Source organism: Letharia lupina (assembly GCF_014066315.1).
Source record: "Letharia lupina isolate WasteWater1 chromosome Unknown contig_23, whole genome shotgun sequence".
Lineage (NCBI taxonomy): Eukaryota > Fungi > Ascomycota > Lecanoromycetes > Lecanorales > Parmeliaceae > Letharia > Letharia lupina.
Genome location: NW_023502992.1, coordinates 333,699 through 356,424, shown reverse-complemented (window position 1 = coordinate 356,424; position 22,726 = coordinate 333,699). Strand labels below are relative to the sequence as shown.

Here is a 22,726-nt window from a genome sequence, read left to right as displayed (position 1 = left end):
AACATGTTCAGAGTGGTTCTTTGTTCCTGCTTTAAACCAGCCGTCATCTTCATCAAAGACTAGCTAGCATTTTGCTCTCGATGTCTATTCAAGCTGACGATTCGACGATTTCAGGAGTGTTCTTCTACTTTTAGCCATTCACAGAGAACGAGTAATGCTTTCAAAATTGCGTGGCAAGTATGATGAGAACGACTAAACACCCAATTGATTTCTTATTTCTCAGACTCCTAGCAAAATCGCAAGCGAAAGATCGCTTAATTTCTTCCCAAAACGTTTGAAACAGCATCTATAGCACTCAACCCTCTCCGCAGAACAAACCTTGCCTCCTACAGAGCCCACACCCTCGTCCTCCTCTCCCTGTTCCTATTCCTACTTACATCCGCCCCTCCCTTCGCTACCTTACCACCTAATCCACCAACGGCACCACACTCTTGAACCCTAGTATTATCGGTAGCGATACCGACCAACTACTCGGATCGCAAAGCCACACGCTCGAATACATCGCTCTGAGTCGGCAACATCATCCAACAGGACTTTCTGCCGCGAGTTTTTGGTGCTTAAAAATATCCCGAGTCGCAGCTCGAATGGGGAGGTACATGTGTAAAAGGCTACATACACAGGATAATTGTTCGGAGAACAAGTGAGAGAGGAACCAAAATGCGAACCTGTCAGCAACAGAGCAGAGGAATAGGAGTCTGTCTATGAGAGGTCTGTCAGAATTCATGTATGGTAGGAAGAGTGGTGTGTAGGTTGCATGAATTCTCTATCTCAGGACTCCCCTGGGCCAGTATTTGTACCCCTCACAAATTAGGTGGTTGTTCCAACAGGTGGCTGGGAGGAGGCTGGGAACCTTATTTCGACGATGTCTTGCTGTCTGAGGTATACTCCCGTTGCTCCCTCCGCTACTCCTTACACTCACCACGCGAGCGTGCCAAAGACAAACTCCTTGAACTCCCCAGCCCACTTCCCTTATTTAAAACCACACTGACTCCAAAGCCGCGTCGGTATTTCATATCGGACATCAGTACGCATGAGTATCTGATTGAGTTCTAGGCTCGGCCCTGTGCAGTCTACGTGAATCACCGATTTCGGCATAGTAGGGCAAGGCGTCGTCTTACGGAACATTCAGACGATTTGGAGTACATTAAGGGCGCCCGAAGCCGAAGGGTGCGGCAAATACTTATAAGATAGTTTTGAAAAACGAATAATATACATTTTATTCTTAGAATCAAAGCCTTGAGTTCTAGCGAAAAAGCTCAGCCATTCACTCTTAAAGTACATACTTACTTTTGCGGCCTGCGGTAATGCCAAGCCTCTGATAAGAAAACATCACGTGATCCTCCAGAATATGATTCATGAAGATGCCAGGCTTATACTAGAGTATACGTATGCTATACATCATAAATCCTTCGATGTATTCGGTTGACCGTAAGCTCTGATTGAATACGTTGCGACCTTCCTTACTGGATGAGAGAGGCTGGTGGATTTGGGAATTGATCTCTGTCGGTGCTGAACAAATACAGCTCTCGATACTGTTCGTCCATGGCCATCTTCCTAGGCGTCTCTTTCACGTGATCCTTCCTTCATAACGAGGTCTTCCCTCCTCCTCATCGACCTCCAACAAGATTTCCTCAGTCCAACACGAATCCCTGCAAAACCATTCATAGACTCTCTTCCACCCCTGCTACGACAATCACAACGAGAAGAAGACCCATCGTCTGGATCGACAGCGCGTACGAACAAGGCAAAGGAACATACGAAGAAGACCTGTCTTCTAACGATCTACCCCAATCCGATTTCGAGCTCTACCTTTCCGGAACTCACCGTTCCGGCCGTTTCTGTGTCCACAACACTCCAGGCATCCAATCCACAAAGACCTTCTTCCCTTTCTCCATGCACATCACACACGCATAACAAAGATCCACTACTCCGCGTTCGCGAAGACAGCACTCCACGACACTCTCCAACAAATAAACACAAAACATATCTTCCTCGCGGGAGTCACAACAAACACATGCATCGCTGCCACTGCCGTCGATGCACGCAAATTGGGTTACGAGGTCACAATTGCCGAGGACGGCGTCAAGGCATTCAAACAACAGGCACATGATCGAGCAATACTCACTCTCGCTGAGAAACCATATGACGTCGACTGGTGCACTTCCGATGGCGTTTCTTCTTATGTTGGCGACGACAAGCAGCTCCAGACACTTCCTGTGCTATACTGGGTCAAAGGATCCATTCCAAGTTGGAGAGTCATGATCGCACTCGCATGGATGAAGATTCCATATCTCAGCAAGCGCCTCAGAGTCATGACTGAACCCAAGGAAACTCGAAGCCCCGAGTTCGCACTGATCAATCCGAGATGCAAGACCCTAACATTTGTAGACAGTGATGGCACGATTGTCATAGAAAGTATGGCCATCCTTCAGTATCTCGAGCGGTTCTTCCCAGGCATTCCGGAGAATCGCCCAAGCGATCTCTCCAAATCGGAATGGACACAAGAGACTGTGAGGTTTCATGAGTCTGAAAACCCTCACAGCATACGCGAGCCTACAGAACTGCTATACGATGCAGAATGGGAAAAGCATCGTGAAAACATTCTCCAAGCCTACCATGATAATTTTCAAAGAACTTGAACATTGGGAAAGATATTTGACCAATGGAGGGTTCCTTTCAGCTCGACATGCTTTTGAACTGGCAGATTGTGCTTTTTATCCTGTCCTTGCATACATGGTGCACCGTGGGCTCGCCCTGACGTCGAAAGTTTCGGGCTTGGAAAATCATTATGAGAGGTGCGGCGCGCTCCAACCAGTGCTTGAAGCCTGTCCGGATCATTGGGAGACACCTGGCAAGAGCCTGTTCCTGAGATGCGAGAAGATGCTTAAGGAGTGAGATAGTTGTGCTGGTAGATACGGTAGAAATCATTCGCTGGGAGATGTTCATGAACTTGATTGGCCGTGATTGACCTTGATTAATGTTTGGGCTTTTGACTGAATGAAAGCTCTTTACTATTTGATGGAGCTGCTCCGGATCTGAAGTTCTTTAGTTCGCCAATTCCGTTTCTGAATACTCTCACGCATGCATCTCGTTGAGTGTTTGCGGTCCGTGGGTGGATTGAAGTCCACAAAAAGGGTCGGAGGGTGCGTAGAACGGCTGTGACTGGTCCGATTCTATTGTGCTTTCCACGTCTCTTATGGACAGGCTTGGCCTGATCCAGAGCCTCTTGTGGAAATATAGCACGGTGACTGTCAACGATTGTCTGTGGCAGATGAGGAACGCAGGGGCTGGGATTACATTATTTTCTTCTCAGAAGGATTCCGCAAGGGTTTGCTTGTTGGAGTGGTGGGAAAGGGGCACATTGATTTGAGAATTTGGGGGGCTGTAGGGTTCATGCTATACGTAAACGGGAGTTCTGTTTGCACGATATATTCAGCCGAACGTCTGGAATGCTCGTGGAGGGTTTCTGGGCGAGTTATAGTCTCTTGACCCCGCTTTTCTTTGCGAATGGCAGCTACAGTCACGATACTGTTTTCGTATAATGTGTACAGAATTGTTGCGAATGCGTGGCATCTTGATTTGCGCCTGACCGATATTTAAAGTGTAGCAATCGCAAATGCTCATACTTGCAACAGCTTCGAGGAAGGAAATAGACAGCCCATACGTCTTCTGTATAGACTGAGTCAGGTGTAACGGATTCCGTAGCCTTACTCCCTACGAGCGACCCCCTCCAGCTCCCCACCTTCTCGCTCCTCTCTTGCGCAATTCTTCGTAGATGCATCGATACAACATCCATATAAGACTCGTGAATCAAGGAGCCGCCGGCCTCCAAGCAGGCAGATGCAACTCGTCCCTAATTGAGCAGCACAGCACCAGCCACCGCGGCCGAAAGTTGAACACACCTGTGCCACGTCGCAGGAAATTTTAGACGACTTTTCTTCTTCTCGGTGCGCTCGTCTCGGGGTCTTGCGCAAACGTAAGCCGTATCTCACTCTCCTCGAAATCCTTGATAATGCCGGAGTTGCCGCGAAGGCTCTTCAAAATGAAGGTCTGAAAAGGCTCGGCCAACCGTGGCTGCCCCAACACGACTTCTTGCAGATTTGGGTATCGCAATCTCTTATGTTTAGCGATCTCACTCAGCTGCATCATGAGCTCTTTTGGCAGGGGAGGAGACATGGGTTGGAAAAGTCTAACAATCCACGTGAAGTGCGGTTCACCTTCCAGTCTCAACATCCGTATTGCTGGAGGCAGAACTTCCCAGATCTGTGGCGGCGTTTGGCTATCTTTGAAGTACAGCTCTCTGTACTCATCTGAGACCACCAGCAAACGTTTTGGCACGCAAAGGCGACTCAATGCCTTGAAGTTACGTAAATTTCCGAAGGTGGCGTCATTAATATCTGTTATGGTGCGCTTGTATGGATATTCGATAATGCAGAGTTCACGGAGTGAACTCTGCTGTAAACCAATGCACTCGGCCAGTCTTCGGGGGGAGAGCACATTTGCAAGGACTTTCTTATTGCGAACAGGAGGCGGTCCAAGCTCAAAGACTTCCAAAGCTTTAGGCCACGACAGGATCTCTGCCAAGTCATCTCCGAAAGGAATACCGGTCGGAAAGGACAACGATGTCACGTTTGAAGTTCTCAACCTTGCAGAATGTTGAGGACGATGCCACCGAGGAGACGTGTCCCAATCTGCTGCAATCTCGATGGAGAGATTTCGGAGAGTCGATATACGGAACAAAGCGAAGACGTAGGAGTTTCCAGGATCCCGGTTCGCCCATATTTCGTGAGAAATGTTCAGTGACTTGAGTTTTATGTCTCTTAGGGGGTCAAGTTTGTAGAAGACGGGTGAGATATTCAATGTCTGCAGCGACGGTAGAAGTAGGTCTATGATGTAAGAGACCATGTCAACTGTAGCCTCAGAATCGGTGTCCAACAAGTCAAAGCCTGCAGTAGCGATGTAGGAGCGGATTTGTGGACGCGTGGTGATGCATTCAAGGAAAGGACTGAGCCTGACAATCCTCGATGGTTGGCATAGTGGCCAATCTCCACGAGCGGGTCTTATCGCTGTCGCGTAATTTGCACAGACGAGAAATCCTTTATTGACTCTGCCGCTGTCACATGTATCGATTCCGCTGTAATGCACGCAACGGTAGAGCCTAGGGAGCACCAGACGGTGGAATTGACGGGAGACTGATACCAGTGCAGGTAGGGATTTATGAGCCACCCGTTGAACAATCTCGGATGTCAGCTCTTCTGGTAAAGCACTGAGACAGTCCATGTGGGTGGTAGCTTGCGGTTCAGGTTCGATTGAGTAGAAATGGTTCGTGCCGACGCTTCCTCTAATGGCAGACGCTGAGCGTGGATAGAGCAGGTCCAGGCTGTGCTTTCTCGTAGACTCTCAGTCCTGCGTCAAATGACTGTGGAAAGCTGGGAGCGTTCTAGTCAAAGGCTGGCATGACGCTGGGATTGAAGAGGAAGGAAGGACAACATGCTCGGCGGGTCGGTGTAATGGCAAATAGGATACACCAGCGCTAAATCTCAATAATACCTTAGTCTCTTGGCATCAGCACGGTTTTTCGTGGTTCTCTCTGTGGAAAGACCATGCTACTTATGCTCTTGCGCTTTTGAGCCCTACGAATTGTTCTCAAGAGCTCAAGACTGGACTCCTTAGCTGGAAGAACTCTGCAATTATGCCCCGAAAGGCTGTAAAGAGCGCCATCTTTATACGTTAAGGAATACAATCAAGTCGCGACGAGTTGGCAGTGCATTCGGCTTCCTAGTGATGTTGCTCCGGCACTCCTTGCTTCCCACGCCCAAATAAGTTTTGCACTGTGATTGTTGGTACTATCAAAGATTCAGGGAAGATGCTCTTGACAGTCCCACCAGCTCTATCTCAATGCTAGAACGCGAGTTGTATCGGTATATGTTTCCTGTCAAGCAACCCCAGTATGGCATCAATCCTTTCGGTCACCCGAAACCCTTCCTAACCCTCCAGCATTAATCTCTTCTTGGCTCCCTTACCATAGCCACATGCGTATAAATACCCTCCAACCCACCCAACGTTAGGTCAATATGACACTCATCCATCCTTACGAACCCCAACTCTTCGCAAAGCTTCGCTCGTTCCCCTCCTTCTTCGCAATCGACATAGCACATCGCCCCCTCCCTATCCGCTCGTTGGAATGGCCATGACAGAAGCAGGGTACTAGCATCACCCTTATGGGTGGGAGAGGTAGCCAGGCTGTTCAGCACTGACCGTCAAACAGAACCTGGTCAGAAGTCTCATGGAGTAAGCTCAATTAGCCGTAGGACTTACCAAAAGACATCTTCTCCTTCAAAACTCGATTGCGCATCTTCATCTCGGCGCGACTCAGCGAAATCACAAATCCCATGTTCATGCCCCAAATTGGAGGCACACCGTTTACGGGTTGATGGTTTGCCGGTCCGTCATATGGTAGCTCCCATGCCGCCCATGCGACCATTCCCTCAACGTCCACAACTTTGAGACAGACCTGTTTAACAATGGTAGCTACAGCACCCTCGATGAATAGAGGGTAGTATTGCGCGAGATGTTCTCTCATAGCTTTAGGGGTGGCGGAGCCGAGCTCGATTTGGAGACACCTGGACATGGTGGCAGTTTCGAGGGTGGCGATGGTGAGACCATCTGAGGGGACGCAGTGAGAGACATGAAGGGACATCCTGGTGAGTTCTAGTGGAGCTTAGAGCGAGTGACGGATCTATGTGTCGCGGAGAATGAGGTGTTGTCGCTTTTGGCGTTGATGTCAAAGGCTGAGAAAGAAAGTAAGAAAGTATGCTGGCCATGATCTTATAGCCCGATCACTTTAACACAATGGACATTGTGTGTCCTCAGATGTGTTAACACTTTCTTAACATTTTTTGAGACTAAGTTGAGGGATACCGAGGCTCTGTAGCCGCTGGATCATAGAAGGGCGAAAACCGGTGATGAAATTGTACAAGTCCCACGCGGCGCTAGAGAAAAGTAACGTTTTCCACACTTTTCCTAATAATGATTCATTCCTAGGAGGCGAAAGACCTTCATAATATGACGGAAGTCCTGTATTCTAGGCGCGGTGCCAGACAAAGAGGGCGAAGTTATCACCCTTTCCTAAAGTTCGTCATTCAATCTGCAAGGGGATTTGTTCATACGCGTATAATTCTCTTGATTTTTTTCGTTTGATAGCAGAAGTCAATTTGTCCTGACCAATTTCCTAAAATTCATGCCTAAGCGAAAGGAAAGAGAACTTTTCTCTTCTTAAAATGTGAAAAGTTCGAAATCTCCTCCATGCATGACTTTTGCAACATTCTCCTACTTGAAAACTTCACACTCATACATATAATAGATCCATATGGGTCTTTCAAAGTATAGAACTCCGGTCAATATCACTCCTCACACATGTACAGACCTAAATCAACCTTTTCCAGTGCATATCCTGATTCGCTCTTACTCCTTGAGTCACCGGGAGACAAAGTCACACGCCATCACCACCGTCTTCTGTCCCCGGCTCCCCATAAAAGTCCCACTCTGCGTACTGCGTTATAGTCTTTGTATGCCGTTCCTGAAACTCTCTCCTCTCGTTGGTGAGCACTTTTCGCATCCTCAGGCCCTCCTCCATCGAAATTGATAGCCATTCACTTTCTCGATAATAATATCGAGTATCTCGAGCGGCATTCTCCATAAGCTCGGAACGCTCCTGCGAATAGCGCTCGCACACCAATCACGTCTCTGGCACTGTACCAAGCTTATGCTCATGATATCCCTATTCGGCTTATCCAGTGCCAAATCACGCATGACATCTTTTGCTGCCAGAATCGAGAGGCTCCGCGTCACGGCATCAATTCGTCGATTTGTGTTCCGGCACCAGACGCGATACGACTTCCCCAGTGGCGCAAATGTCGGCGTGACCATTCTGGGCTGTACATTATTCTCGCGAGTGATTCATGAACAGGCAAGGGAAGTGGTAGATCGCGTTGTCGACTTCAAAGACATCATTGAATGGGACGTGGAAGACCACACTGAGTGTCACCAAGCGGACGTGCAGTGGTTAAATCATGAGGTCGAGAAAATCAGCGAGGCAGATCCCGAAAGACAGATCTTCATCTTTAACTCACTATAGCCCTTCGGTAGATAGAAGGACCAAGAATCCAGGATACGAAAAGAGCACGGTCGATCCGGGGTTGATGACAGACCTCAGCGGTCAGATATGTTGGAAAAGGTCGACTGTGAAGTTGTGGGCATTTGGCCACACGCATTACAGTGTCGATTTCAAAGATGAGGAGACCGGCAAGAGGGTTATCGCCAACCAAAAGGGATATTACGCCAAACTACCGTCGAGCAAGAAAGGCGCACATGGAATCCCATCTCACGCAGGGAAAACCCTCGACGTTCGTGCACAATGACAAAACAACAGCTGCACTACAAACGGGTCAAACCCCAGCTTTGCCTATGTATCTGGATAGCTAATTTTTTACTGTCATCGGGTCAATTCAGAAGGTATGATGGGTCAACTATGGCCATTGTGCCTTGCTTCCAAAGCACTGATTGTTACGTCTCGGAATGTAGACGGCTGAGGGGATCATTATGCACCAACGAGAAACCCTCGTCATCGGTATTAGACTTTAGATAGAGCAATTGAGGAGACTTCTCTCTAACGTGCATCAAAGGTGGGAAGAACCCTTCGATCTTTTCGAACACATGACATAGCCGCCAAAAAAATTCAATGCTTCCTCGACGAGTGATATTTCGGTAGGATTGTAGGCCTGTGTGAAACCACCCGCAAACTTTCATGCGGTTCTGAATGCATTTTCCGCGCCCAAGGCAATACCAGCAATCAACGTCCGTTCCAATCCAACTAACTCCCTTCTGTAAAGTTAGACGCTAGGCTACGACGATCCTCATCGATCGCTATTTGGAGACAATCCAAAATGACGTTCGATATCTCTCATGGCAAAGAGTCGACGATAGCACGATTTAGCACGCAATCCCTATGTAGGCGAAAAAACTCGCCGCGAGAGAGGGCAAGGATTCTTGGATTCCTCGTCTGAGTGATAGCAGATTGAAATGCAGTTGCTGCCTGTAATGTTGTTGCACTGAGATATTCGCTCCATCGGCCAATGGTTTGGTGGAAGAGTCTCCTCAGAACCGAACTCGATCCTCGCTTCAGCCTTTACTGTGGCAAATGAGAGCAGGCCTACAATGCACTCGTAGTTAGCAGGTAGTTTGTTTGGCGAGACGGTGGGTAAGTAGATTCAAGGAGTCTGCCGCCATGTTGATTTCAATGTATCGTTCAAATATTGCGTTCTACTGGTGTTGATTAAAATTGAGAAAGATATAAGTTCCGGGAGCCATGGGTGTTGACCAACATGTTTATAGCACGGATGTTTCCCAGGACAGAAACAAATATTCCATATTCTGTAACCGTCGACCGAGTCGGGTCAAAAACGGTATGAGATCAATTATTTCTCAACGCGTTTCAGGTATATCTGATACCGCAAAGCTACCATACTCGGAGCTGAGTCTAACCAAAAAAAGCGGACTCGGAGCCGGGACTTGCAACCAAGAAAATAAGAAACTCAAGGCTGGCGGTGACAAGAGATGTCTGATGGATCGAGCGCTTGTGAAAAGAGATTGTGTTGAATCGAAATCCAAATCTAATGCCCAAAATGGATCTAACGTATGAATACAAATGTTGAAAACTAGGACAAACCTCCAAAGCTCGGCGGCGTCGTAATACCTCAACAATCAAGATATAAACGAGACGAAAGCGAACACGAATCCCAAAGCCCACGCTGTCAAAATTCCTCAATTCGATCTAGCGCTCTCGAAAAGTGTTGAAGAGCAGTGGTCAGGAATAAAGGTGTTGAAGATAAAGTATCGTACGAATCCTATAAAAACTCGCAACGTCTCAGCTGTCAAGCACAAGTAGATGAGATGAAAGCAAACCCGAATCTCAAAGCTCACGCTGTCAAAATTCCTCCATTTGGTCTAGCGCTCTTTAAAAGTGTTGAAGAGAAGTGAATACCCAGATATCAAGAAGTAACTCTTCTCGGTCTAGTGTGGGGGGTAGAATGTGTCGAAAAGCGTTCAATGTGCAATCCCCTTAGCTGCCAGCAAAGATATACAATAGGCTTTAGCATTCAATCGAGAGCGAGGACGGTCCTTCCTTAGATTCAAGTTGGCTCTTGTGACCAACAGCTTCCAGAGGACCAGGTTCCAGAGAAGGTAGATTCAGTGTGAGTAGAGGCAGGGGAGGAGGCAATTAGCTATCAGAAGCCCTAGAACACAAGTCAGGTTGCCTTCCTACATCTATAATTACACTACTACTCCCGGCGTCCACCTCGTGCTCTATGATATCCTCAGCGATCCTTGCCTACAGCAAGTCCACAATTTTGGCGCCCGCATCCCGGATGTTCGACGTCCAGTACTGCGGCGTTGTCTGGATATACATGACCCCGTTCTCAAACACGCACTCGTTATAGGTACCCTTCTGCAACTTATCCACAATCCTGAGCCCGATCTCATTCTTGTCCGCGGTCTCTTGGTATCCCTCCTGCAGCATGTCGTCCTTGGCGAAGCCTTGCTCTTCAAGCGAAGAGACAAGACTCTCAAAGTATTTGAACGTATGAAACCCGAGCTTCTTCTGCCACTCGCGTGGGTATGTCGTCGGTTGCTTCCCGGAGGCCGTGTAGGCTGCGATGGCGGCGAAGTTGCGCTCGAAGTTGGGGTGGAGTTCCAACATCGGCAAGCCGAGGATCGACTGTATCTTCGCCTTGACATTGCCAATCTCAGGTTCGTAGTCCTTCTTGATGCCGTTCTTGGCATTAAAGTCCAATGCCGCACCACCCTCGGGGTTGGACGACATGCCGGCGTTGTTGACAGCGGTGGCGAGCTCGGCGCACACGGTATTAATGTTGGAGCCGAGGTATTTATCACGGAAGACGAGACGAAGCATGCCGCCGCTGATCTCGCAGCCCGAGTAGCTGATTTTGGGATTCGTGGTCTGCTCGAGGGTCATGGTGTGGGACGTGGCAAGAGTATTGAGTTCGGATTTTCCATCGGCGCCGAACTGTTCGATGTAGTCTGAGATGCCTCTGGTGGCGCCTTGACAGTATCTTTAGGGTTGGAGGCCACGTTAGCTTGTGTGGGATGGGGATTGGGAAGAGGCAGGGGGCTGGGATCATGTACTGGGTGAACATTTGGCCGGGCTTCTCTTTGGAAAAGCGGTCCTCGGCTAGGGTATAGAGATGGCCTGGATCGAAACTGATCTTCCATGGCTGACCAAGGACGGAGGAGAGATTTGCTTCGAGTTCGGGGATCTTGGTTTCGAATTCGTCACGGACTGGTTTGAGCGAGCAGTCAGCGTTCAGGTCTGCGAATATCTGGCTGGAAGGGTTGTATACCATTCTTGCGGATGGCCAGGGGCAGCTTGGTCTTTGGGGCGTCTCCTCCAGCGGTACTGGGGGCAACAGAAGTCGATGGGGTATTGATGGTACTGGTAGCGGGGGTGCTGTTGCTGGATGCGGGCTCTACGGCCACAGGAACCTGAGCTCCGTTTTGAGACTTATCACCGAAGCCTAATTGAGCAGTGGCTTTGTTCAGGTCTCCCTCCAGCTCCTTCATGGTCTGTTTGGCCTTCTTAAGGAAATCCATGGCTGGCTAGGAAGGGTGTGTTTTCGGCTGAGTCTGGTAGTTGTTATGAAGAAGGTAGGGTTGAGGGGTCTGAGTGCTCCGGCGAGAGGCAGATGTGTCTGGGTGATGATGAACGGACCATGGCGTGGGAGCTGGGCTCTTTATGTCTCTGTCCTCGACGGTTCATTTCCCCTGAGTACATCGATAACAGTGGTGGTGAGGCCTAGCCTCGCTGCCTGGAATCTGCCTCTACATTAGCCCACCGTCCTTGGACCCCATAGGTAACGCGCATTGAAGATTTGAGACTGGCTTGATGCATGTCGAACAGGTGGTGGTTTGAAGACGGTCGTTTGGTGGGGTAGGTTGAGTCGAGGGCTAGAGCCCAGATCTCATGGTTTCCAGGGGGATTTCCCAGGCTAAGGAGCGGCTGAGCGCTGACTTGCCGCTACTTAAATACTTAGCGAGCTTTTAGCGTCTTTTAGGGATTTCTTGAGGTGGACCACGCCCCTGGTGCCCCTACAATTTAGGTCCACCATTACACAGCCTTCGCTTCTTTCTCCCACAAGGGTACTAGTATATTAAGGTACCAGGATTCGAAGCAACCTGGTTCTGTGAAGTCTGAAAAAAGCCCCCAATGCACTACAGTAAAGTACGAGGTTGTGCCTTTGATCGCCAACTTGACTTTGACCTACGAACTCGCCATGTGCTCCATATACCGGCATATGATGGATTTGCCTAGGTGCCTGCCTCGGATGGATTCCAACCGGAGCATCTTATACGAGGTGCATAATTTCATCAGGCTGAAGCTGTAGTTGTGTGATATCAAGCCTTTACTGTTGCTTGTCTCAGCAGTGCGTTTACACATATCAAAGTTGCAGTATTATAGATTGACTTACAGTATGGCAAAAATGTAAGTCAGCACTTTCTTCCGACATAGAATGAAGCTGACACAGAGAACAGCCCCCTAAAGATTCGAATGGATCTTCGTGACCACTGGGAAAAAGAAGATTGTCCAGCTCGAAAGTCAATTGCAGCTCTCAAAGATTTGCTGGGGCTGCCCGTCACTATACAATTGGAACCCTTGATTCTATGGAGCGAGCTGCAAAAGTTCTATTCTGACCAGAGTACATTTGTGCCATGCATCACCACTGTGATCAAAGCATGGCTCGATTGTCTCACAAAGAGGTTGGCAGACGATGCGAACGCGGCATGGACCGAGCAACTTCTTGAGCATGTCAATCAAAGTGGTAGGAATTTGAAAGCCAGAGTAGAGGTACGTCTAAACGCTACGTCGAAATGCTTTGGTTTCGAAGCGCGTTCGAGTATTACTTGGCCAATGTTGAATCATGGGATCAGACGCGACCAGGGACTCAAGTCAAAACGGAGCTCGCGAAAACAGGAGCAACGTTCACTATCGGCATCCCCGAGTCATTGCCTCCATACAAAAACGTATCTGCGTGCTTCATGACCGAGTTTGAAAAGCTCTTCACCAAAAGCTCCAAGCAGACTGGCTCAGCTCAGGCGCAAGGCGCTGAAGACGAGGACTGGGCCGACGTGACAATGCCATCAAAAACGCGCGGACAAACTACTGATATATTGTCAACTACAATGCCATCCCTGGACGAACTCCCACGACCGGAAATGCTGTTTGCCGCCCAAACGCCGTACCATCTGATTGTCAAGGTCGTCCATAATGGGATGGTAGTGCAAGGAAGTCATCAGGGGAGTTTGGAACTTCTTACCGGCTACTTGCAGAAGTATACCAGGGATATCGAGAACATCTCTGTCAAGGTGGGTTCTACACCTTTGATTCGCGAATAAATCCCACTCTTTCTACACGGCAGCTTGCGGGCCGCAGGCTTACTCCTGCACAGCTTCCCATTCTCAAATCCGAGCTTCAAGCCTCGCATTTCGGCTATGGTGCACTGTTCGATTCACTCACCATCACGCCCGGTGACTCTCGCGCCGGCTGGGCGAGCATCAATCCCATTCTCATCCTTTCGTTCATCGAAAGCGTGCTCGGCTACTCACCCGTCGCGAGTGGAAGCACCGAGTCTCAATGGTATTTCAAGCGCGATGTAGGATTCAAAGAATAAGTATTGAGATAAGATAAACTTTGAATAGGTGTGACTTCGTTTTGGGAGAGCAGAGACAAGATGACATGAGTATTGCAAGCCCAGCAAAAGTTGAGTTCAGAAACGCCTGTCCCATAGTCAAAACAGCAAAAGACCCCCCCCCCACCACCGCAGATCGTGCTCATCTTGCAAACTTCCTTACCCAAAACACCGCTTCCCATAGTATCTCCACAGTCCAATCACGAGCTCTCTCACCGTTCTACCACTTTTCAACCCACCAAGACTCTCCCACTCCTCCCTCTATTTCCTCCCTCTTCCTTTCTTACCCGTCGTTATCGTTCCAAGCATAGCGGGCGCATCGTTCCCAGCAATGTCACTTTCAACCTTTTCCACTGAAGATCCAACACCCTTTCTCCGCCGAAGGTTGTGCCCACCCTTCCCCGACAGCTGACCTTCAAACTGCTCTTCCTCAACCCGACCACTCTTCCGTGTTGCCGCCCTGCCTTGCCTTTTCCCCTTCCCCACCGCCCTCCTCCCCCCCCCTCATAGGCGCGGGAGCAGCAGCAGCACCCTCCTCCTCCTCATCTTCGTCGCGCGGGCGTTTCCTCGTCTTGCCATGCGGTTTCCCGGACTTGTCGCCACCATCCGGTTTTCCGTCGTCCCCGTCGTCGGCCTTTTTGGTCCTCCTGCCGCCTTTGGGAGCTTTAGGCGTCGCGGAGTCCTTTTTCGGTCCCCACCTATCGGTCCTCTCGTGTTCCTTGATCGCGTCCTCCACCGATTGGTGCGTCGTGTGGTCAAAGGCGTAGCGATAAGCGCCCGACCAGTGCGAGATGTAGTGTTTCATCTCGGTGCCTCTGAAAAGCAGCACGGCGCCGTCGCCGTACCCGTCGAGAGCGATGCCGAGCTTGTTGATACACATCGCCGCTCCTGCACTGATCAGTCTTCTCGTCCCTTTTTTGTTTGTTGCTGACAGCTTTGCGTACCTTTGAAATCACCCAGTTGCACAAGCCCCGTCAGACCTCCTCTGATGTCCATCTGATCGCGATGTTCGTCCGTGGGCCGGTTGCAGACACTGACGCGCAGACTGTACGTATCGGGATGGTCCTCGTTCACCGGCGGCAATCGCGCGAACTCGGGCGACTGGGCGTAGATGTCGCGGTAGCGCCGTCGCAGCTCGGGTTCCCACACCCCGAACCAGAAATCCAGCACCCTGGTCATGGGCCCGCCCGTGCCTTGGAGGAACTGGAGCAAGAGCTGTTTCTGCGTCGCGTTGAGATTGTGCGAGTCGCCGGTTTCGAGGATCGGATCCCGGGTGTGTTGTTGGGCGTGCCAGTGGCCGTAGTGATCGCTGCCGCACCAGTACGGTTTGAGTGCCGCGTTGTCTCTCAGATGTTCCCGCTGGGAGATGTGGCGTTTGTTGCTCTTGGGGTTGGGTGCCTTTATCTTCGAGTAGAATTCGTGCGAGTCGTCTTTCATGCGCCTGTGGACGTCGTCATCGTAGGACCACGGGATGCCTTGAGGATCGAGGAAAGCGATGATCTTGTCGTTCCGGTCGAAGGCAATGTAGATCGCACTCGCGTTGCCATCCACGGTGGGCCTGCGAAGGATGTTATTCGTCGAATCAGAGGCAAACAGATTGCGGTCGTTGTTCATTTTCTTATCCTTGGTCCACTCCTTGGCCCCGCTTCCCCAGCTTTCCCAGCTTTCAGTGACGGCAGCATAGCGTTTCTTGTAGAGGCCTCTAGCTCTGGGAAACCCTTCAACGTCCTCCCCTTCCAAGGCTCTTTCTCCGTCTGCGATCCAGTCCTCCCATTGGTCTCGCTCGCGGCTGCCCATTGTTTCGTATGCTGATTCAATGAGCTCCTTAATTTCCTTTTCCGTGGCGAGCTTCGCTTCCGTTGCTTTTAAGGCTATTAGATATTTGACGAGTTTCGTCCTGATTCTTTTCTCCTGGGTCATTGACTCATCATAATCCGCCATTTTCAGGTCGACATCGTTGAGTATCTGGCTAGATTTGAAACCATCTTTTGGGTCACTCAAGTCAATTTTGAGAAAGGTTTCGCAGTGAATGTCCCGACCCTTCCATTCGACATCGACGTATTCAACTTCTCCGTCATCGCCGATGGGAGTCGGTGCTTGAGAGTTTCTGAGTTCCATGAGTTCGCTTCGCGTCTTCTGTTCGAGTTCTTCCCAATTCCTATGCAGGCGGTTGACGAAATCGCAGTGACTTTCATCCGTGGATTGTTCCCAATCATCCTTTGGCCCCCGTCTTAGATCTTCGAAGGGTTCTGGTTTGCCACCTTTCCACACAAAACGGTCACTCAAGAGCTGTCGAGGTTGTTAGCGAGTAGGTTTCATGCACGTACTCCGACCATCAAAGTCCATGGAGATGACCTACAGCTTCTGCTGCAGCTACCGCACGCGCTGTAGTGGCAGCTTTCTCTTCGGGGGTTTTCAGCACTCTTGTAGGTTTTTTCTTCGTTTCATGCTGGACCAGCGTTTGCTCATCATCCTCTCGATCGTCCATCCCTGCAGCACTCTCCCCGTTGTCGCTGTCTCCGTCGTCACTTTCTGCCTTGCCTTCTCCATCGTCTGGATCAGCAGGTATCACTACACTATCCACCATCTCGACTCTATCCTCCAGCTTCTCTTTCTTACTGTTTCTTGGTGCCATTGCCGCTTCTGCAATTGTGCACAGGACAGTAGAGTTGAAGTAACAAATTTTTGGGGAAAACCAGTCGCAGGCCTGCTACTTTTTCGACAGAGATGTAAGAGGTTTGTCGCATCCAACTACAATATCTCAAAGACGACTCCGGAAACGAGGATGCACTAAGAAAGGATCATCGAAGCCATATACTGGCCCTCGATGGCAATTCGTCCAAAGACTTGCGCTATACTCCGAAAAAGCTTAGAAGCCTAGAATTGCACATCGAGAAAGGTCAAGCAATGGCGTATATGTATATCCTTTGAGACTGGACACGATTCGTAAAGCGATCGCGTTGAACCATCGCCGCATCCGGACACAGAATTAGGCCTTTGTGTTCGCCTCCAATCCCACATCATCCACAAGCTCGGCTTGGGTGACAAAGGAAACCAGTCCGAAGCGGGTGATTTTCAAGCACATGGCTTCGGCACAAATAATAAGGAGAAGGTTCTTCGGTATGGCAAGCTCCATCATAGAGCGCATCATTTTACAGCTAGCTGCAAACAGGGTTGAAAAGATAAAGCCATCAGTCTTCCGGCGTTAGCTTTCACGCCATTCACGGCGCTTTGTAATTAGAGGAAATCGACATGTACGAATAGATCATATGACTGCAGACAAGATAGCATGCCGCCATCATCCAATACATAGTGAATGAATGGTGATGATGAAGGAAATGTTCTCAGTCTTTGCGCGTTGGCATGCGAGTAAGCAGAACTTCCATAAGCAAACGTGTCACATATCTTTGCTTCTGGATGATTATACAGCCCCTACCTTCCTGATTTCTAACCTTGACTGGTAGAGTTCCGTTGCTCTTCGGTACAACGCCAGTTCCGGCCCGAGTCACGTGGACTGGCTTGATCTAGATTTGTAAGTAAGGGGACCGCGTTCAACAACATAAGAACCCTCCAATCTTCATCCATCTTTCATCCATCTTGACAAGAACATTCCAACTCATCTCAAAATCCATCATCTACAATGCCTCTCCCCACCATCGTCATCGTCCCCGTCGCCTGCCAAAGACCCGCCCACTACCAGCCCATCGCATCCGCTTTCCGAAAACGCCAATTCCACAGTTGCAGTCATTCCACTCCCATCAGTTGGCGCATCACCTAGTCTGAAGAACTTAGACGAAGATGTCGCCGCTATCCGCAAAGTCGTGAGCAGCTTGGTAGACGACCGCGCTGAAATCTCCTGCTACTGCACTCTTACGGCGGCTTGCTCGGTTCTGCGGCTGTGAAGGGCCTGGGAGCGAAGGAGAGAGCCAAAGATGGCAAAGAAGGCGGGGTGAAGAGGTTGGTGTATCCGGCGAGTTATGTCTTGAGAGAGGGAGAGGCGTTGCTGAGTAAGGATGATTTGGAGACGATGAGATCGTATGGTGAAACTTTTGATGAGAAGGTGTAGTGGTGCCCATCGTTATGGAAACTACGCGCTGAATCAATGACACCATCGAGGCCGGTATGTTCCTCGTCGGCAAGGATGTCGCGCTCTACGCCCTCTTCCATGACATCCCCCTTTTTTTTTCTTTTTTTTTTTTTTTTTTTTTTTTTTTTTTTTTTTTTTTTTTTCTCTTTTCTTTTTCCCCCCCCCCTTTTTTTTTTTTTTTTTTTTTTTCCCCCCCCCCCTTTTTTTTTTTTTTTTTCCCGGGGGGGGGAGGGGGTGTGTGGGGTGAAATCCCCCTTCGTGAGGGCTGGGGTTACAGCAGCGAGCGGCGAGCTCAGAGTGAGCGTTGTTGAAGCGGCAGATACCGAGCTCGGACATGCATCCGCGAAAAATGGGTGGTCGGAACACTCGCAGAAATGAAAGTAATTCATCGAGCTGAGCTCATGGTTGACGAGAATGCATGAGACGCTGGGTGAGATGGTGGTCTACGAGGATTGCCTACTGTCATGCTGGCGGTTGTTGCTTGGCTGGGACGCAAGGAGTAGGTGTCTTGAATGGAGAAGTGATCGTAAAGAACGAGATCCTTATTATATATGATAAGTATCTTAAGTATCTATCGCTAGGAAAACAGGCAAAGCGTCAGTAACAACATAAAGCATCTCAGAATTGACATGATTGCTTCACATACTTCAGCGCAGATATACTGAATGGCCTAGAGTCAAAATCCACCGTCGTGAAGACTGCCCGGCATAGAAAGCCATATATGTATAGAATCCGAAACTGCCTCTCTTAGCATCGCGTCTCGTGTGAGCATTGAATAGGCGATAGACTTTCAGTAGCTCTTTTCATTCATCGCGTTAAATATCGTGAAGACCTTCCTCATCGCCTCAGATAGATTTCACTTCTCCTTGCCCATCTCGAGATCTCATTCCTATTTCGATGTCAAAGTACTCGTCATCTGAGCCATCTGAGTCATTGATCCCAGTGAAATAGTCCGGATCTGCCCCATACTCTAGCAAAAGATCTGCGACCACCTGATGACCTTGCGTAATCGCCTCTTGGTAGGCTTCACTGTATGACTCTCTCGCCCTCGGGTATGTTCCGTTGTCGAGTATCAACTTCACAATGCCAACGCGGCCGGCACGAGCAGCGAGAACCAAGGAAGCAAGGCCCCTCAGACCGTAATAAGCCGAGGCTGCCTCAATGGTGATTTTTGCGCCCCTTTCCAGGAGGAGCCGTACGATCGACTCCCGACCTTCCATCACTGCGTAGTCTAGCGTGGAGGCGTAGACACTACGCTGATTGACATTTGCACCGTGGTCGAGCAGCAATCGGACCACGCCCTCGTGCCCCTTGTCCGCTGCAACTTGGAGAGGAGTGCTCAGACTTTTCACCAGGCCGGTAGTGGACTCGGTGGGAGGGTCTGCACTCACTCCTTGCTCTAGAAGTATCTTGCAAATATCGAGTAGGCCAAGTCTAGATGCGTGATAAAGGCGCCCCTCCAGTTTGAGGTCTGCGCCATCGTCTGCTGTCTCTTCCATGACTTGAAAATTGCTAAAATAGGGGCCGAAAGGCACGATTAGCCAGTTGGCGAAGGAAAAGTTTTGGGCGAGAAAGAATTCCTTCAAGATAGAAATGATACGAGTATCGCGGTTCAGATCTCCGGAACCGCTGACATGAAACTCCCACTCTTGGGCAGAGTACCGGAGTAGAGGATACTCGGACAGATACTCAGCTGTAGAGTCACTCAGTGGTTGTTTGAAGTGCATTAGATAAGCAAGGCATGATCTGGCTAGAAACACATTTGTGGAGGCTTCACTGATGCTGTAGAAAGCCGCTCTGGCTGTTTTGATTCGCTCCGAGACGAGATACTCTTTGACGGAGTCGTGCGCCAAGCGTACCTCATAGTGACGAGGATAGTCTTGATCATGCTCGTCCGAAGATTCTGTTTCTGACCGGCTGTCAGCAGAACGGGCATCTTCGACTACAGACACTCGCTCTGGCACACCAGATGGAAAAGTGGAACCATGCTCTAAAGAGATACTACCAGACGAGCTCGTATCCCCCTTCGGCCGGCTAGCATGGAAGTAGGTATTTTCATATGTGGACACCAGCTCTGGCAATGGTTGCGGGAGAGAAGAGCCTCCCCTTAATGATGACTTGAAAGATAAGCCGATGGGTCTAGTCGATACAGATATCAGACTAGAGCAGATGGCTAGGATATCTGTGGGGTGACGGAGTCGATCTTCAGGATCGAATCTAGGTAGATCGTCCAGTGTTATTGCAGTAGCTTCGGCGATTTCTTTTAATTCCAGTGGTCTCGCAGAAAAAGCAAGCCACTGCAAAACTTTCAAGGCGTCTTCAGCATGGTCTTCGTCGATGTTGCACAGTATACGCTCGTAAGTATCGTCTAACGTTTTTGGAAGCGAAGCCAAAGCTTTCCGGAGGGCGGATGGCTTGATGCACTTACGCAAGGTATCTAATTGACAGACAGCCCAACGAAACCTTAGTTAAATTAGCTAGGGAAGCAATGGACAGCAGTTGACCGAAGATCCGAGGAAAAATCGATTAGAGAATAGTCTTACATTCCCTTGGAGCCTTCGTATAGGGTCTTCTCAACGTCGACTTTAATATCTTCAGACCATTGACTCAATTCAGGATCACCGCGAAGACATTCGCGAACGAGCAGCTTTATGTCGGCATCCACGAGATGGTTCTGAATCTGGACCTGGTCAGTGGTTAAGAGTCGAAATCCTTTCTCTATAGTTATCTCTTTTCGGCTTGTGACGAGGATGTGCAGATTTTGATTCTGCCAGCCACGAATCTCATCAATCAATGAAATCACTGCTGGTATATCTACACACTCATCGAGTGCGTCCACAATGAAGTAAATCTCCTTAAACTGCTCAGTGAGTTCTCTCAAAGCTTGAGCCAAACTTTTAGTGGTCGGTTTTCTCTGACCTTCGCCACATTCCATGAAAAGTGCCTCCATTGTCTTTGAACTCTCTGAACATTGACCAAATAGCTGAGTAACTAGCGAGCGCACGAGACCCTCGCAAGTCTGTTTCTTGATTTCGTTGAAGTCGAAATAGTAAAACGCTAGAATGCTGTGAGCATTCGTCTGGCACGTGGGAGCAATGTCGTCGATGATGGTAGAGCATAGTACAGTTTTACCACAGCCAGGGATTCCATGAAGCCAAAGAAATGATGCTCTTTGGTTCCTCCAGTTGATGTAGTTCAAGCTTTCTAGAAACCAACGTCCCGTCTCCCGCTGTTTGGTCTGACAGGCTTTAATATGGTTTGAAGATGGGTCTGGAGCCGCTAGCCATCCGAAAATCTGTGCGATCCTCTGCTTTCTGGCCACAGTTTGAAGTCTTTCGGTCAAAGTGACCAAAGTCTCTTCGGTCCTGGATGTGACGTTTTTTATTGCTAAGGTGATAGTGGTCTGATCCGCTGTTAAAGCAAGCTGGAAAAGTCCCCGCTGGCGGGCTAAGGTACCAAGGGTCTTCTGGACATACTTCTCCTTGAGAGGCCAGATTAAAACTCGCCCAACCTGCTTGAGGCGACCTTGTGCTGGGGCCAACTTGAGTTCTAGTTGCTTCAATTCTACCTTGCATATTTCGAGGGGGCCTCCGGAATGGTTGAGCGAGTCCAATGTGGGCAAGGCTATCGAGGCCGAGTCGTCCTGGGAGTTTGCGATATCTACAAGTCTCTCAAGAATGTTTCGAAGGCTCCGCAGCTCATGTGTGATCTTGACGACGTCCTTGGGGTAGTGCCGAGTGCCGCTTTGGTAATCGTAGCAGAAAGATGCTACGGTTCCGATGATCTGAAGTATAGTAATGATAGAGGAGGCAGCTCCTATCACCTCCATGACTGAAAGGTTCTAAAACTGTATGGATGAGTACATGCATTCACTTGAGCACCGACCGAGGATAGGAAATGAGGCTAGCTGCCGAGAAGGGTAGCACTTACTGTCGAGAGTGCAATCCAACGCCTCCAGCTGGCTGACTCATTATCTGAGCCGAATTTCAAGCCTGCCCAAACACTGCGCGCGGGCTTCGAATCGAAGAGTAAGACCGTTCTTCTGGGCTGGCGAGCGCGGCAGTACACTTCGGCAAGGCTTCCAAACGAATTCTGAGCGCAGGAGGACACTTGGCAGTGTTGCATTTGTCGCCTCCGTCTCAGACTCTTGGATTTTGTACCGCTTTGACTGTAGATTATAATGCTTCAAGGGGACACCAAGAACAAAAAAAGAAACATGAAGCAAATCGACAAATGGTTCAGCCTGTCAGCCCGCCTCTGCATGAAGCTAGTCTCAATGCCAAGTCCCGAAAGAGGAAGGTGCTTGAGCGCGAACGCCACAGCTGAAGAACTTGTTGGCGTCTGATACGTTGACACCCGCCTCACATCCGGGCACTGTGTCCGGGTACGATGGGGGTCAGACCCGACATACTCTGCTTCGCATTTTCAATGGCACTTTCCGGATCAGCCTACCGTTGACCCCCAAAGGGCTAGTCTGTTCACGATCCAGCGCACCGAAAGAGTGTAGCCAGCAAGACCACGGCACTTAAATCACTCAAGACTGCGCCCCACCCGACCAGCCTGGAAGTCGTACCCGGATGCCGAGGGTGGGGGGCGGGGTTTGTCAACGTATCACGTCCCAAGCTGTTCTGGCTCACTCATCATTAACCTTCCTTTGGCCAGTAATACGGTCCACATACTGATGCCCCGTGCCGTTGCCCCAAATCAGCTTCTTTGCCAGTAGGCAAGACTGGCACACCGAATGGATAGTGAAACCGGAGCCAGATATAAAGAGAGTCGATCATCAACTATCTGCCCACCTTCCCTTCTATGCATGACTCTGACACTGCGCCATTGTGAAACAACCATTTTGTTCCTAGCGCCTTCCCCACATCCG

General features: G+C 49.6%; 6 protein-coding genes across 6 annotated transcripts; 2 read left to right on the top strand and 4 right to left on the bottom strand.

The window, feature by feature from the left end:
- Positions 1–1,348: 1,348 nt before the first annotated feature.
- On the top strand, positions 1,349–2,639 carry HO133_006123 (uncharacterized protein; the record flags this gene model as incomplete). Its single annotated transcript, XM_037297025.1, has 2 exons — positions 1,349–1,380; positions 1,859–2,639. 2 exons carry the CDS (start codon positions 1,349–1,351, stop codon positions 2,637–2,639), a joined length of 813 nt encoding a protein of 270 aa, XP_037147599.1.
- A 1,285-nt stretch (positions 2,640–3,924) lies between these two features.
- On the bottom strand, positions 3,925–6,631 carry HO133_006122 (uncharacterized protein; the record flags this gene model as incomplete). The annotated part of the gene is made up of 2 exons (XM_037297024.1): positions 3,925–5,354; positions 6,319–6,631. The coding sequence occupies 2 exons, from the start codon at positions 6,629–6,631 to the stop codon at positions 3,925–3,927; spliced, it is 1,743 nt and encodes a 580-aa protein (XP_037147598.1).
- A 3,759-nt stretch (positions 6,632–10,390) lies between these two features.
- Positions 10,391–11,670, bottom strand: HO133_006121 (uncharacterized protein; the record flags this gene model as incomplete). The annotated part of the gene is made up of 3 exons (XM_037297023.1): positions 10,391–11,132; positions 11,206–11,359; positions 11,421–11,670. 3 exons carry the CDS (start codon positions 11,668–11,670, stop codon positions 10,391–10,393), a joined length of 1,146 nt encoding a protein of 381 aa, XP_037147597.1.
- An 878-nt stretch (positions 11,671–12,548) lies between these two features.
- HO133_006120 (uncharacterized protein) lies at positions 12,549–13,745 on the top strand (the record flags this gene model as incomplete). Its single annotated transcript, XM_037297022.1, has 4 exons — positions 12,549–12,559; positions 12,610–12,922; positions 13,006–13,440; positions 13,524–13,745. 4 exons carry the CDS (start codon positions 12,549–12,551, stop codon positions 13,743–13,745), a joined length of 981 nt encoding a protein of 326 aa, XP_037147596.1.
- A 448-nt stretch (positions 13,746–14,193) lies between these two features.
- HO133_006119 (uncharacterized protein) lies at positions 14,194–16,398 on the bottom strand (the record flags this gene model as incomplete). Its single annotated transcript, XM_037297021.1, has 3 exons — positions 14,194–14,651; positions 14,708–16,052; positions 16,123–16,398. 3 exons carry the CDS (start codon positions 16,396–16,398, stop codon positions 14,194–14,196), a joined length of 2,079 nt encoding a protein of 692 aa, XP_037147595.1.
- A 2,297-nt stretch (positions 16,399–18,695) lies between these two features.
- On the bottom strand, positions 18,696–21,679 carry HO133_006118 (uncharacterized protein; the record flags this gene model as incomplete). The annotated part of the gene is made up of 2 exons (XM_037297020.1): positions 18,696–20,313; positions 20,394–21,679. The coding sequence occupies 2 exons, from the start codon at positions 21,677–21,679 to the stop codon at positions 18,696–18,698; spliced, it is 2,904 nt and encodes a 967-aa protein (XP_037147594.1).
- Positions 21,680–22,726: the final 1,047 nt, after the last annotated feature.